Source organism: Aegilops tauschii, chromosome 1, assembly GCF_002575655.3.
Source record: "Aegilops tauschii subsp. strangulata cultivar AL8/78 chromosome 1, Aet v6.0, whole genome shotgun sequence".
Classification (NCBI taxonomy): domain Eukaryota; kingdom Viridiplantae; phylum Streptophyta; class Magnoliopsida; order Poales; family Poaceae; genus Aegilops; species Aegilops tauschii.
In genome coordinates this window covers 357,174,199-357,188,476 of record NC_053035.3, presented here as the reverse complement: position 1 = coordinate 357,188,476, position 14,278 = coordinate 357,174,199, and the positions used below count along the sequence as shown (strand labels likewise).

Here is a 14,278-nt window from a genome sequence, read left to right as displayed (position 1 = left end):
CCCCGGATAAAGTTGCTAAATATAGACACATCCCACACATGTAATTTCCGCAGCAAGTGTCATTAAGAACATACAGAAAAAGCTGGTCCCTTTGTAAAGTAAAGAAAAATAAGAGTATTTAGATCATTAAAGTAGAGATCTAAACGCTCTTATATTTCTTTATAGAGGGATAACTACTTATCTTCAGACACCAGAAGCCACTTGTAATTCATCATTGCAGCAGTCAATTACTGAGCATGCAACACAAACACAAAGAGGAGAACATAGCTGACTTCGTAAACAGAAATCTTTCACTGAATGTTTATACAGTTATGTCACATTAATCGTTGCTAGCATTCCTTTCTCTTAATAAAACATGAAAGTATGTACAAATAAACATGGAACATTCACAGGCCTTGGCAGGAAGCAGTCAACAAATATGGCTCGCCAGGGTTTCAGACCCATCCAAATGTCCCAGAAGTGTATCTCACGAAACAAATGGGTCTTACAGTATGTACAAAGCAAACAGAAAAAGGGCGGGCCAAGTGTCGCGGCAGGCAGTGGCAGCTTCTCGACAAACACCAAACTCCCTTCCTTCCGTGGATTAGTAAATTGCCTGGAGGGATCTTCGACACAAACTCCAGAGTGAACCCTTCCGGCAAATAAACAAGGAGCGCAAGCTTCACCTTCCAAATATGTACCAAACATTAGCTTATCGACGCGGCACAACTTTATTCCACGGAAGCCTACTAGAATTCCACCATTTTCTACATAATATTGCACACTGAATGTTGTGGCAACTGTTTACCATTATCTATCCCAAGTAAAGCAGTATAGTAAGTTCAACCTGCCACAAAGAGAGAACAGAGATCAGCGCAAACACAAAAGTACAATGACCAACAATTAAGTTCAATGATGACCTTTCTATTATCACTGCGTTGTGTATTACCTTCTTCACTGAAGGCGAAAACCCCTCCAAGCATGTCATCGTTGTCCCCATCTTCCTCGGGCTTCTCTCTCTCGCAGTGGCTGCTGCTGCTGTCAGCATCAGTAACAGCTTCAGTTAACTCACGGCAGTCATCGAGTTCTGATATTTTACAATAGCCCTCCTGGAAATACTGGGTAAACTCTCCAGAGTTCTGAGAACCAGGTGTTTCATTCTGTCCAGAATTGACGCCCGTGTGACCTCCATTTGGGATATGAGTAATGGCACCATTGCTGACTAGAGAATTATTGGTTATTTCAGGCCCGCATGATTCGTTACTTGCGGGAGAAGGTGACCCATTATCAAGTGGTCCATCCAAGAGGGAATAGTTGCTCAATGGTCTGATGTGCGATGGTAAACAATCCACACCCTCTCTAGACTGAGGCATGATGGTGGATGCATTTGTTCCGTTTGGTGTAGACACATAGCCAATGTTCCCATTATCAACTTTGTGATTGGCAGTCAAATTTCTAGCTTCAGGAGATCCAATAGAATTGCATTTTTCCTTTGGCAGCATATCCACAGCAGGAATAGGTCCAGAAAATAACTGTCCAGCTAAACCATTCATGTTCTCTGTTTTTCTCATGTCTGCAAGATTAAGCATCTCTTTCAATAATAAACAATTATAATGGAGACAAACAGTAAGTTCAAATTTCACAACGTATGTTTACCAGTGTAAAATCCAGATATATGAGGCACTGGTTTGGGTCCATATGCATCACTATCCTTTGCCAAGCTATACTGTGTATTGTCGATGGCGGATAATGCATTCTGAAATTGCCGGCTTGCAAGATTGCTGCACATTTCAATATATTATTTATTTCACATGTCAAATGCAATTGTATTACAATAACTGATGAAAAACAAAACTTCAGTTAAGACTCGTCAAAAGTTCGCATAAAAAGGGTTTGACTACTTAGCACCAAGTAATAAAACTCAATATATTATTTATTTCCTTTGCCCTGTTTATCTCCATGGTAATTCTTTCCAGCACTATGACTATGAGTTAGTAACAAATCAAATATTCCCTGGGTAACTCAAAAGTTGCATTGGTTGGGTAAAAAGTATATGATAGTGCAAACCTATGCCCTGAAAAACGCCAAGCATGACACATTCATATGCAAAGCTCAAGCAGATGATGATGTCAAATAAAAAGCATTTGAGAGGAGAAATGTGATAATCTAAGCAAAGGTCTACCTAAGTTCATCAACGACACTGGCATCACTTATTGCTTGCTAAATCTGGCAAAATTACACTTTAGCAATAGAAAATTAAACTATATCCTACACTTACAAGAGGGAAGACAAAGAGTATGCAAGAGAGTAATTCAAACAATTTGAGTGTATGTTGCTAAAAGGATCCCCTTTCGAGCAAAAAAATAAGACAATCCATTCGGTAGGTTTTGGGGAAATCCTTGAGTTGATTGAGTAGATTAGTTACAGGGGTCCAAAATTAACAAGTATAAACAAGACTTAGTGACACGGATAAACATAATCCTTTGTAAGCTTGGAAGAAAACTTGGGCGAGTCCAACTTTATAATTTTCCATTAAAATGTGTGCGAGACAAGAAAGTTAGACACGTAGAATCAATATCTACTTTTGAGAGTAACAATACACGTAAGCGCTGACATTACATGTTATCTAATTTTGGGTAGTGACAGAATAGTGTGATTGCTCAGGAGCTTCTTGGCAGTTTACAGAAACATATGGCCTTTTCATGAAATATCATTTAACATAACTTAATAATTTTTCTGATTCCATGTTCAATGTCGATATCTTCGAACTAGAAATTGCTGATATTTACAAACTTATGAACATATTTAGCAATACAAATTGACATCCTATGCTCAAGACTATAGATCAAGACACTGCAGGATAATACTGAAAATTAAGTGCATTGCACTACTTGCCTATAGCTTGGTGTACAACTGTACAACAGCAATACAAAACAAAACAGAGCACAATTACCGGCAGAGATGTTCTAAAAATATAATTCAATGTGACCATAGCAGCATTTAAATTGGTATGAAATTCAACCCCTTGATATCATTAAATAGTGGCAAAAATATTATCTGAAAAAAAACATAAGTAGCCAGCAACTAACAGAGATAGAACAATATTATAGACAACAAACAGAAAAGACTAGAATAGCATTTTTCTTTCATGATGATTTGGCATTACCTATTTTGCTCAGCATAGTGGAACTGCTTAAACACAGGGAGCAGTTCCCTCCTCCTGAGTTCAACCTCATGAAGAGCCAGCTTTTCAATCTCAATTTCCCCACCATGAATGCTAACAGCTTCCCCTGACTCTGTAGCAGGATGATCCATCACGTAGAAGCAAATCTACATATACATGAAAGATTGTTCAATATCCATTCTGTAAAATTTAGTCATGGTATCAAGACATTGCAGGCCAACCTTAGACTTCTCCCATATGGGAATCCGCCATGAGCTTATCTGAACCTCTGCATTTGAGAGATACCAGCTTGATCTTTCTTTAACTTTCATAACCTCTTTTCTGGATACACCGTCATTTGATGGAGTGAAATCAGAATGGTCACTATCCTCACAGTCAGAAGTGTCCGGTGTCATCATCCTGTTTAGTTGGTTGTGGAAGACAACATTTGCAATGTCCTGGCCTCTTTCAGGCCAGTTTGTCCGACGACAAACATCCCACCATTGAACTGGCTCAGCTGTAACATGCAACTCATCATCTTGGAGCTGCAAATGGCTGCCAGGCCCAACTGTTGGGCTGTTATCAGAGGATTCAGAACCCAAAGAAGGCAGAAGTTCATGCTGAATAACATGACCAGATGGTGAATACACCAATAAATGCTCCAAAGCATTAGCCTTCGACGGAGCCGGCAGAGAACCTTTGTAAATGGAATTGTAAAAGATAGCAGTTATAGCACCAGATGGCACTGATAGTTTTCCACTTGCAGAAGCAGCCACGTTGCTGACTGTATTTAGCCAACTAGAACCATTGTTTTTTATCCTACTGACCACCGAATTTGTCACAGTTGATGGCACAGGATGAAGCTGTTGATCCATAAGAAATGATGGCTTTGACCACCATGGCCTTGACTGACATGGGGCAAGAGGCGGCCCGTCACTGTGAGAATTCTGTGGCTGCAAACTTGAATCACCCCCAAATGGAGACAATGTAAAAATATGGCAAGTGCCTCGTGCTGAAACAATAGATACCCACTGGCTAAAATGACTAAAAGATATGTCCTGTATGACCTGTAAGTAAATACAAGGTAATTAAAAATAATGACATGGTTGTACATACTTTTAACAGAACTTGATAGTTTCTGTGTAACCATACCGCTGCTGTTATGCCACGATACAGTTTGTAAAGGTGAACATGAGATGATGCCCAATCATATCGTTTTGAACCTGAGCCATTAGCAATGCAGGTCGGCATGATCCGGAAAACATTTATGTTGTGGCCATGAACAGAGGCTGTGACCAAAAGGGTCCCACTAGGATCGAAACAAAGAGCAGATATTGGACTGGTGTGAGCCCTAAACTGTGAGATAACAACTTTGGAGGTAACATCCTTGATGATAACCTGCAAAAGTTCAATAAGATATCATTAATCTGAAACACAGACGCATTAAAGAATACATATTTTCTTTAATGTGCTATATATACTTGTCAAAGATAAAAAAATAAAAAAGCGTAGACAAGCCTCAACTAACCGTTCCCGCATTGTCAGCTTCCAGTGGATGCACAGTGGAGGGAAGTTTGCCGGATCTCCTTCCTGGACTTGATGACAGAGGAGAATTAGAACCATCAGGCAGAAGTTCTTGGCAGTACTTTGACAGAGTTTTGTACCCCATATCACCAAGATTGATTATACCAGCAGCTATTTGCTTACTGGACTCCATTGCATATCTAGCAACTAAGGTTCCATTGCTAGGAGAAGTAGATGGGCTCACTCCTGGAGAAGGTGTGAGGTTCTGTGGGCTCAGACGACCAGTGCTGGATAACACAGGACCATTGGGAGCATAAGCCAACCATCTTGAGCCAACAGACATTGGACCATACCCAATATTTGCCCCAGGTGCCCCTTGTAAAGGATATGACAAGACGCTGAACTTGTTCTCAAGAGTTACAGCATCAAAGCAGTAGATCTGGGGTGTAGCAGAAAAATATAAGAACACAGAAGAAGAAATATGCAAGTTTGTGCATCTTTGCTAATATCATTTACACTACGAAATAAGAGAACCAAGAAGAACTTACTTGTGCTGCAAGTGCTACGGCCACAACCCGGGGGCTGCAACGAACTATATATACAGCAGATCGGAATCTGAGAACATGTACGTAGGTGTGAGACTTCAAAGAGTAGAAGCGAACAACTGTTGGGGTAGAGATGCAGTTTCCAGTTTGAGGTTCAGTGCTTGTATCCCTGATCAGTGCACTTAAACGACCACCCTGAACCATGCCCAAGCCATTTGTCTCATCCCCAGCAACAACCAGAAGCATAGGATGTGATGCCCTAAATCCTTCAGTTTCTTCAGAGTAAAGAGGTGTGGGTTGCATTTGTAAAAAGGTAACTGGACCATCGCGTTTTGAGACCAATTCACAAACATTTGCAGCATCCTCGACATCAAGCACTTGAAACCCGTTAGAATAACCAACGAGCAGAACATGCTTGAAAGATGATGGATGAAGCTCTAATTTGTCAAATCCAGCCCACAAAACCTGTTCACATATGAAACGTCAAGACTGAATGCTGTCAGTGAATTTGCAAAGATATAAGGAAGCACCACGGTAGGTTAAGGAATTAAGAGCGGTTGACTAACAATAAGAGAAGATGAACCAAGCATTAACAAAATAAGTACAATAGAAACAAGATACCCCTGTTGAGCAGATTCCAGAAAAAAGGAAACATACCATCCCAATGCAAGCTTAAATGTAGCATGGATGTGCAAATTGGTATCAAACAGACAGCTGGGAATATCACAGCAGCATTATAGTGCCAAAAATAGGAAATTTGAATTCACCCAACTGTCGACCAACATGTATAGCTAACTAGAATTTCATCCATTGTATTGTAGGACTGGAAACGTCCAACTAGTTACTCCCCATATCTTAATTAACAATTCTACTGTGTGCCAACTTCAACTTCATTGATGGTCAACTGACCTCCGACATGGTTAGCTGGCCATAAAATTCTGAATCTATGCTTAGATAAGATCTAGCAGGTCGGATTACTGACAGACCATAACGACCTACCAAAAATCGGCATGCAATCAAGTGTACAGTTGCGAGTATAATTGAGCAGAAGTAACACTAGTAGCAAGTTCAACAGTTGTCTGCAACAGTTGAAAAAAAGAGGAGGTTTTGGAGGTGGTTGCGGCGGGCGGAGGCGACCTGGTCCTTCTCGTCCTCAGCCTGGGGGGCGATGGAGGCGGCGACGGAGGCCCCGGCGGAGCGCATCGTGGAGGCGACGGAGCCGGCGTTGGACGAGACCGTCTTGAGGCAGGACGATATGATCCGCAGCGAGCTCGGCAGCAGCCCATTCCTCCCCCCCTTCCCCCGCTTCATCCCCCCGCGCTCCTGCTCCTGCTCCACCTCCTCCCCGGAGACCAACGCGAGCACCGACCCCTCCGACTCCGACTCCGCCGCCGCCACTAGCACCCGCGGCCCCCGCCGCCCATCCGCGATCGCCGCCTCCGGCGCCGGCGAAGCCCAATACCATCCGCAGTGTCCCTGCTCCAGCCGATCCCCCCCTCCGGCCACCGCGATCCGGCCAGTCAGCTCTCGGCCATCTCCCTCCGCCGCCGGCTCCTCGCCTCCCCTCTCCTCTCCTCCGGCGATTCCAAGCAGACCGGAACCAGAGCCAACAACTCCTCCTCCTCCTTGGCTTCTCCCTTTTCTCTCCTCTCCTCTCTTCGTCTCTCTCTCTCTCTTGGCTGTTGCTTTCGTGTGCCTATCTCCCTCCTCTCCCTTAAATAAATCCCGAGAAATCAATCCCCTCCGGTTCGCCTCCCTCCCCTCTCCCCCGCTACCCGTCCCCGACCCCGACGCCCCCCGCGCCCCCTGCCGCCCGGGCCCCACCCGTCACCCGACGGTTCCCCCGCGGGTGCGCGTGGCGAGCGCCCGGCCCGGGGGAGGGGTGCCTGCACGCAACGGGGAATATGGCAAGGGATATCTCCTTCTCCCCTCCTCTCCCTCTCTCTCTCTTTCACCCGCCGCTGCAGCAAGCTGCTGCCCACGCGACCGCCCGCCCGGTGCTGTGCCGCGGACGCCATCCCACTTCCTCGTGTGCGGAAAAAGAACATTTTTACGTGCACTGTTTATTATTTTGCGCCGGTGAACGTTGCTTTTGCGCGCACGTCGGCGTTGGCGTCGGCGTTCGGGTTGCACATCGTGTTGCCATCCATCGGTCCACCAGGCTTGGGTTGCACGGCTGCGACCGGGGAAACCGCGGGGCGGGCTGCCTTATCCCGTTGCTGCCGTGCCGTTTCTCGGGGCACGGGTAAGCGTGGGGATTTGGGAGGAGTATCCTACTGGTGGTGGGTGGGCGGATCGGATATACTCTGCCTGATTGATTCACGATGGATCTGCTCTGGTTGGCTGGCGTTTGAAACCAGGGGGTGGTGGTACCGTGCTGGGCACGAAGTTGTTTGACGAGCTTGCCAGATTCAGATTCGTTGCTTTGCTCTGCTAGCAGGCTGCTCTCCCAGTGTCTACCAACAAGACTAAAACGCTTCGCCGATATAAAAAAGTAGACTGGCGACACGTTAGGGCCTTCCGAGTGCTTTCAACGTGGACAGGTGCTAAGCATGCCACATAAGCAAAAAAATGGCATGACACAACATTTAAGGAGGGGAGAGAGCACTTTGGTGACAAAAAAACCAATGCCAAACGCGAGAATCTAAGTAAACCACGTAAATGAAACAATTTGACCAATGCATGAAAGACTTTAGGTGCTAAGTCATTTAATAAAGTGTGCTTAGCAACAACAAATTAAGCACATATGCTTTGGGGAGTTGAGTTGCTAAGGTATTTAATGCACTTAGCACCTCCTCTAAGACTAGCCACAATGGGTCTATGTTACTACCTCTATAGTGGGGAGTAACATATCTGTGGTAACATGCAACACTTCATTTATTAGGCTATAGACACATCTTGCCTAGATATGTGTGATGTTACTCATACTAGCAGTAACTAGCTATGTTACCATTTTCATCTCTTTCTTCATTTATTGCATGCCACATCATCTATTTAACCTAGATATGTGTGATGTTACTACCTATGTTACTCCCACTGTGGGTAGTCTAAGGCTACTCATAGTAGGGAGTAACATATACTAGTATCATGCATATGATACTAGTATATGATACTACCTCAATAGTGCATAGTATCATAGATGGCCATATTTATTGTCATCATGACACAAAGTAGCCTAGCATTTAACATGATACGGTATCTACCTATGTTACTCTAACCCTCTCTCTCTTATTTAATTATGTGCCACATAAGCATGTTTGCTAGTCCCAAGTGCATGTTACCGGTTATGTTATCCCCACTATGGCCAGCCTAAGGCTAGTCATAGTGGGAGTAACTTAGGTAGTAACATAACACATCCCAAGAAAAAAATGCTTATGTGGCATGGAGTTAATGAGGAAAGAGATGCTTATGGTAACATAATATGTTACTGTAACATAACACATCCCGAGGTAAAATGAGTATATATCTCAATTAATGAAAGCTTGCATGTTACTATCTATATGTTACTACCCACTATGAAGGTAGTAACATACTCCCTCCTTTCCGGTTTATAGGGCTCGATTCAAAAATATCACCAACCAAGGTTGATGGTGAGTGATGGAATACCTTTTGTAGTTTGCAAAAGCACCTAATTAATGTTCTTATTTTTCTCAAAAAATTATGTTTATCAATGCATTAATTGCAATGCATGCATGCATAAAGTACATGCATTCATCAATTTTCTCTTAAGAGCATGGTTAATAGTATAGCCAGCTGCTGGCTATAAGCCACTGCCATGTCACTTACAACCCATTTTATAGCCAATATGTACAATAGTAGATCAAAAAGTGTACTACTTTTTTATTATGTGGCCCACATTTCATTCTCACAAAGTGCCTAGGAGCACGTGCTAGAGCTGGCTCTTCACGAAGAGCCCGCTTACCTTCTCTCTCCTCTTCTCTTTCCTCCCACTAAGCAAAAATATACTAGATTATTCCGTATAGCCCGCTGACTCAGCTCTATTGTACTTGCTCTAATACTTGCATGCAATGATTTAATGCACCTTGGAATCTGAACATTTGATGGGAAACAACCAAATTGAGCCTTATAAAATGGAAAATCTAAAATTTTGAGATAAGCCATATAAACCGGAAAAGAGGGAGTAGACTAGTAACATATGTGTTACTAGTCTAAGTTACTCTCCACTATGACACTAGTCTAAGTTACTACTCCCTCCGTCCGGTGAAGAGCGTACATCTAGAAATTTTAGGACAAATTATGGAGTTAAGTAAAAAATACATTGGAAATGTGCAAGCCACCATCTCTCTCCTCTTTAATTACCTAACCCCCAATGAACTAAGTGCATGTAGAAATTAAGAAGACCATGTGTAGATTGCTATCGGTCTAGATTACCGTGTGATGAGAGAGAAGTATTTTTTCTACTCTAAAGTGCATTGAAAAGATAGAAGTACACTCTTTTGTGGACAAATTTTGAAGCTAGATGTACACTTTTCACCGGACGGAGGGAGTACCTTCATAGTGCAAAGTAACATAATAGTAGTGTCATAGATTGCTTCATTTATTAGCTCATAGACTCATTTTGCCTTGGGAAGCCCTATGTTACAGTAACATATCATGTTACCACAAGCACCTCTTTTCTCATTAAATACTTGTCACATAAGCAAAATTGTCTTGAGATGTGTTAAGTTACTACCTAAGTTATCCCCACTATGGCTAGCCTAAGCACCTTTGCATTGAAAGAGGTAGAGCATCTACAGCCGGGCGTTCTATATTCGTCCCATACGACTGGACAGGCCGTCCGTTCACAGACCGACCACAAATACCGACCCTACTGGAGCTCTCAAATGGGCCTCAACCGCTCGGGCTGACCGGCACCCCTAATATCCGTCCCAACTGACAAGCCCGGCCCATCACCGACCCCACGGATGTCCCACAAAAAAACTCATCGGACTCATCGCTCCGAAACCCTAGCTCACTCACTCTCCTCTCTCTCTCTCTCTCTCTCCGTTCTCTTCTCTCCCTGCACCGATTCCGATCGAATTCGGCGCAATGTCGAGCTCCGGCAGCCGCTCTAACGACGAGCTGGATCCGGAGTATGACCTAGCCCTCTGCATCGCCTTGGAGCGGTCCAAGGTGGAGATCGGGGGTAGCTCCGGATCTGCAGCCTCGTCGCAGCCGCAGTTTCCCCGTCGGCGCAGCTCGGACGCCGGCACTGGCCCCCTCCCGACCCGGGGGCAGCTTCGACAGGCGGCCTGCGCAATATGCGCCTCCCCTACGCAGTCCCCTGGCCCCGCCGGCTGCCACTCCCCCTCGTGGCAACGGTGGGTGCTTGTGCCCTGATTGCTTGTATCTGCGTTGGTAATTCCCTGAAGAGAAGAGGATGATGCAGCACAGCAACGGTAAGTATTTCCCTCAGTTGTGAAACCTAGGTTATCAATCCAGTAGGAGAACCAAGCAACACTATGTAAACAGCACCTGCACACAAAACAACAAATACTTGTAACCCAACGTGTAAGAGGGGTTTCCAATCCTCCTCGGTATTGAGATAGATTAAATTGTATGAGACTTGATAAATAAATCTAGCAAAAACACAAAATAAAATAAAGAAAGAAAAAGTGCAGCAATGTATTTTTTGGGTTTTAATATGATAGAAAATAGACCTGGGGGCGTAGATTCCAGTAGAGGCTTTTCTCGAGAAAATAGCATACGGTGGGTAAACAAATTAGTGTTGGGCAATTGACAGAAGAGCAAATAATTATGACAATATCCAAGGCAATGATCATGTATATAGGCATCACGTACAAAATTAGTAGACCGACTCCTACCTGCATCTACTACTATTACTCCATCGACCGCTATCCAGCATGCATCTAGTGTATTAAGTTCATGGAAAAATGGAGTAATGCAATTAATGCAATAAGAACGATGACATGATGTAGACAAGATCTATTCATGTAGGAATAGACCCCATATTTTTATCCTTGCTGGCAACGATATATGCATGTCATGTCTCCTTCTGTCACTGAGATTGAGCACCACAAGGTCGAACCCATCACAAAGCACCTCTTCCCATGGCAAGAAAAATCAATCTAGTTGGCCAAACCAAACCTAAGTTTTGGAGAAGAAATATGAGGCTCTAACAATCATGCATAAAAGAGTTCAACAAAGACTCAAATGATATTCATGGATAGATTTGATCATAAACTCACAATTCATCGAATCCCAACAAACACACCACAAAAAGTCATTACATCAAATAGATCTCCAAGAACATCGAGGAGAACATTGTATTGAGGATCAAAAAGAGAGAAGAAATCATCTAGCTACTACCTACGGACCCATAGGTCTGTGGTAAACTACTCACGCATCATCGGAGGAGCAAGGGTGATGATGAAGAACCCCTCCGTGATCGTTGACCCCTCCGACAGAGTGCCGAAAAAGACCTCTAGATTGGATCTCGTGGTTCTGGAATTTGCAGCGGCTGGAATTGTGTTTTGTTGACTCCCCTAGAGTTTTGGGGATTTTACAGTACTTATAGAGGTGGATGGTGCTAATTCTTGAGATTGCGTTGGTTTTTCCCTTGAAGAGGAAAGGGTGATGCAGCAAAGTAGAGATAAGTATTTCCCTCAATTTGAGAACCAAGGTATCAATCCAGTAGGAGGTACACGCAAGTCTCCAATCTATGCACCTGCACAAACAATCAAACACTTACACCCAACACGATAAAGGGGTTGTCAATCTCTTCACGGTCACTTGCAAGGATGAGATCTGATAGAGATAGATGTAAAAGATTACTAAAATGTAAAAGAAAATAAAAGTAAATAAATTGCAGGAAGGTATTTTTTGTTTATAGAACTAAAAATATATGATGGAAAATAGACCCGGGGCCATAGGTTTCACTAGAGGCTTCTCTCTTGAAGGAAAATAATATGGTGGGTGAACAAATTACTGTCGAGCAACTGATAGAAAAGCGCAAAGTTATGACGATATCCAAGGCAATGATTATGAATATAGGCATCACGTCAGTGTCAAGTAGACCGACTCCTGCCTGCATCTACTACTATTACTCCACACATCGACCGCTATCCAGCATGCATCTAGAGTATTAAGTTCATAAGAACGGAGTAACGCCTTAAGTAAGATGACATGATGTAGAGGGATAAACTCAAGCAATATGATGAAAACCCCATCTTTTTACCCTTGATGGCAACAATACAATACGTGCCTCGCTACCCCTACTTTGTCACTGGGTGAGGACACCGCAAGATTGAACCCAAAACTAAGCACCTCTCCCATTGCAAGGAGAATCAATCTAGTTGGCCAAACCAAACCGATAATTCGAAGAGAAATACAACGATATCAAATCATGCATATAAGAATTCAGAAAAGACTCAAATAATATTCATAGATAATCTGATCATAAATCCACAATTGATCGGAAAAGAAAGACGCTAAACCTAGTCTTATTAGATGGGTTCTCTTGCTACAAGAATTTGATTTGCATATTATTGATAGAAAGGGAGCTGAGAACCCCGTTGCAAACAACTTGTCTAGGTTAGAGAATGTTCTTGATGACCCACTACCTATTGATGATAGCTTTCCTGATGAACAATTAAATGTCATAAATGCTTCTCGTACTGCTCCATGGTATGCGGATTATGCTAATTACATTGTTGCTAAATTTATACCACCTAGTTTCACATACCAGCAAAAGGAAAAGTTTTTCTATGATTTAAGACATTACTTCTGGGATGACCCACATCTTTATAAAGAAGGAGTAGATGGTGTTATTAGACGTTGTATACCTGAGCATGAACAGGAACAGATCCTACGCAAGTGTCACTCCGAGGCTTATGGAGGACACCACGCTGGAGATAGAACTGCACATAAGGTATTGCAATCCGGTTTTTATTTGCATACTCTCTTCAAGGATGCTCGTAAGTTTGTTTTATCTTGTGATGAATGTCAAAGAATTGGTAATATTAGTAGACGTAAAGAAATGCCTATGAATTATTCACTTGTTATTGAACCATTTGATGTTTGGGGCTTTGATTATATGGGACCGTTTCATTCCTCTAATGGGTATACACATATTTTAGTTGCTGTTGATTACGTTACTAAGTGGGTAGAAGCTATTCCAACTAGTAGTGCTGATCATAACACCTCTATTAAGATGCTTAAAGAAATTATTTTTCCGAGGTTTGGAGTCCCTAGATATTTAATGACTGATGGTGGTTCACATTTTATTCATGGTGCTTTTCGTAAAATGCTTGCCAAGTATGATGTTAATCATAAAATTGCATCCCCTTATCACCCACAGTCTAGCGGTCAAGTGGAATTGAGCAATAGAGAGCTCAAATTACTTTTGCAAAAGACTGTTAATAGATCTAGAAAGAATTGGTCCAAGAAACTTGATGATGCATTATGGGCCTATAGAACCGCATATAAAAATCATATGGGCACTACAAAAAAAATACACTTCCGTGATGATACATGTTTGTCACAGTAGGTCGCGTTTTTTGTCATGCATGTACATCCATGACAATTTTATGACAGAATCAAGATAGTCATACCTGTGCTGTCGTAGAAGTGTTCCATGACATTACCAAAATTATCATCACGGAAGTGTCCACTTCCATGACGATAAATCGCGCGTCACAAAAGTGCTTTCGTCAAGGGTGACCGACACATGGCATCCACCGTAACGGAACGCCGTTAAGCTATCGGGTCGGGTTTTGGATCCGATAACCCGTTAACAGCCCCGACCAATGTGAAATTTCCACGTGTAAAATTCTTATTGGCCGGACGAAACACGTGTCAGCTCGTCAGTGGGTCAGATAGGCGCCTATGATATGTCGACACGTGCCACGGCCCACCACTGGCCCATTTATCTTACAAAGCCGGCCCGTTTGACTTGGTCAAAAGTTTACGGGCTGGCCCATGAAAAGCATGTTAACGGTCTCTTTGCAAATAACCCATTTTACGGCCCGTTAACTCACGGCCCGTTAGGCCCTAAAGGAAATAGGCCCAACAACGTCATGTGGGCCGTCGAATATAACACCAGCCC

At 43.2% G+C, this 14,278-nt stretch overlaps 1 protein-coding gene across 1 annotated transcript; it reads right to left on the bottom strand.

The window, feature by feature from the left end:
* Nucleotides 1-272: 272 nt before the first annotated feature.
* LOC109783892 (autophagy-related protein 18h) lies at nt 273-6,933 on the bottom strand. Its single transcript, XM_020342470.4, has 9 exons — nt 6,349-6,933; nt 5,215-5,676; nt 4,671-5,105; nt 4,295-4,540; nt 3,385-4,209; nt 3,146-3,309; nt 1,636-1,760; nt 929-1,552; nt 273-826 (listed from the first exon to the last, which is right to left on the bottom strand). Exons 1-9 carry the CDS (start codon nt 6,520-6,522, stop codon nt 822-824), a joined length of 3,060 nt encoding a protein of 1,019 aa, XP_020198059.1. The 5' UTR covers nt 6,523-6,933; the 3' UTR covers nt 273-821.
* Nucleotides 6,934-14,278: the final 7,345 nt, after the last annotated feature.

What these genes read in the sequence shown, in the direction of transcription:
- LOC109783892 (XM_020342470.4), bottom strand. Translation starts at nt 6,522, where the DNA reads ATGAAGCGGGGGAAGGGGGGGAGGAATGGGCTGCTGCCGAGCTCGCTG. An exon ending in CCGTAGCACTTGCAGCACAA is followed by an intron (nt 5,106 to 5,214) that starts GTAAGTTCTTCT and finishes GCTACACCCCAG; the next exon opens with ATCTACTGCTTTGATGCTGT. An exon ending in TATATCTGGATTTTACACTG is followed by an intron (nt 1,553 to 1,635) that starts GTAAACATACGT and finishes TTAATCTTGCAG; the next exon opens with ACATGAGAAAAACAGAGAAC.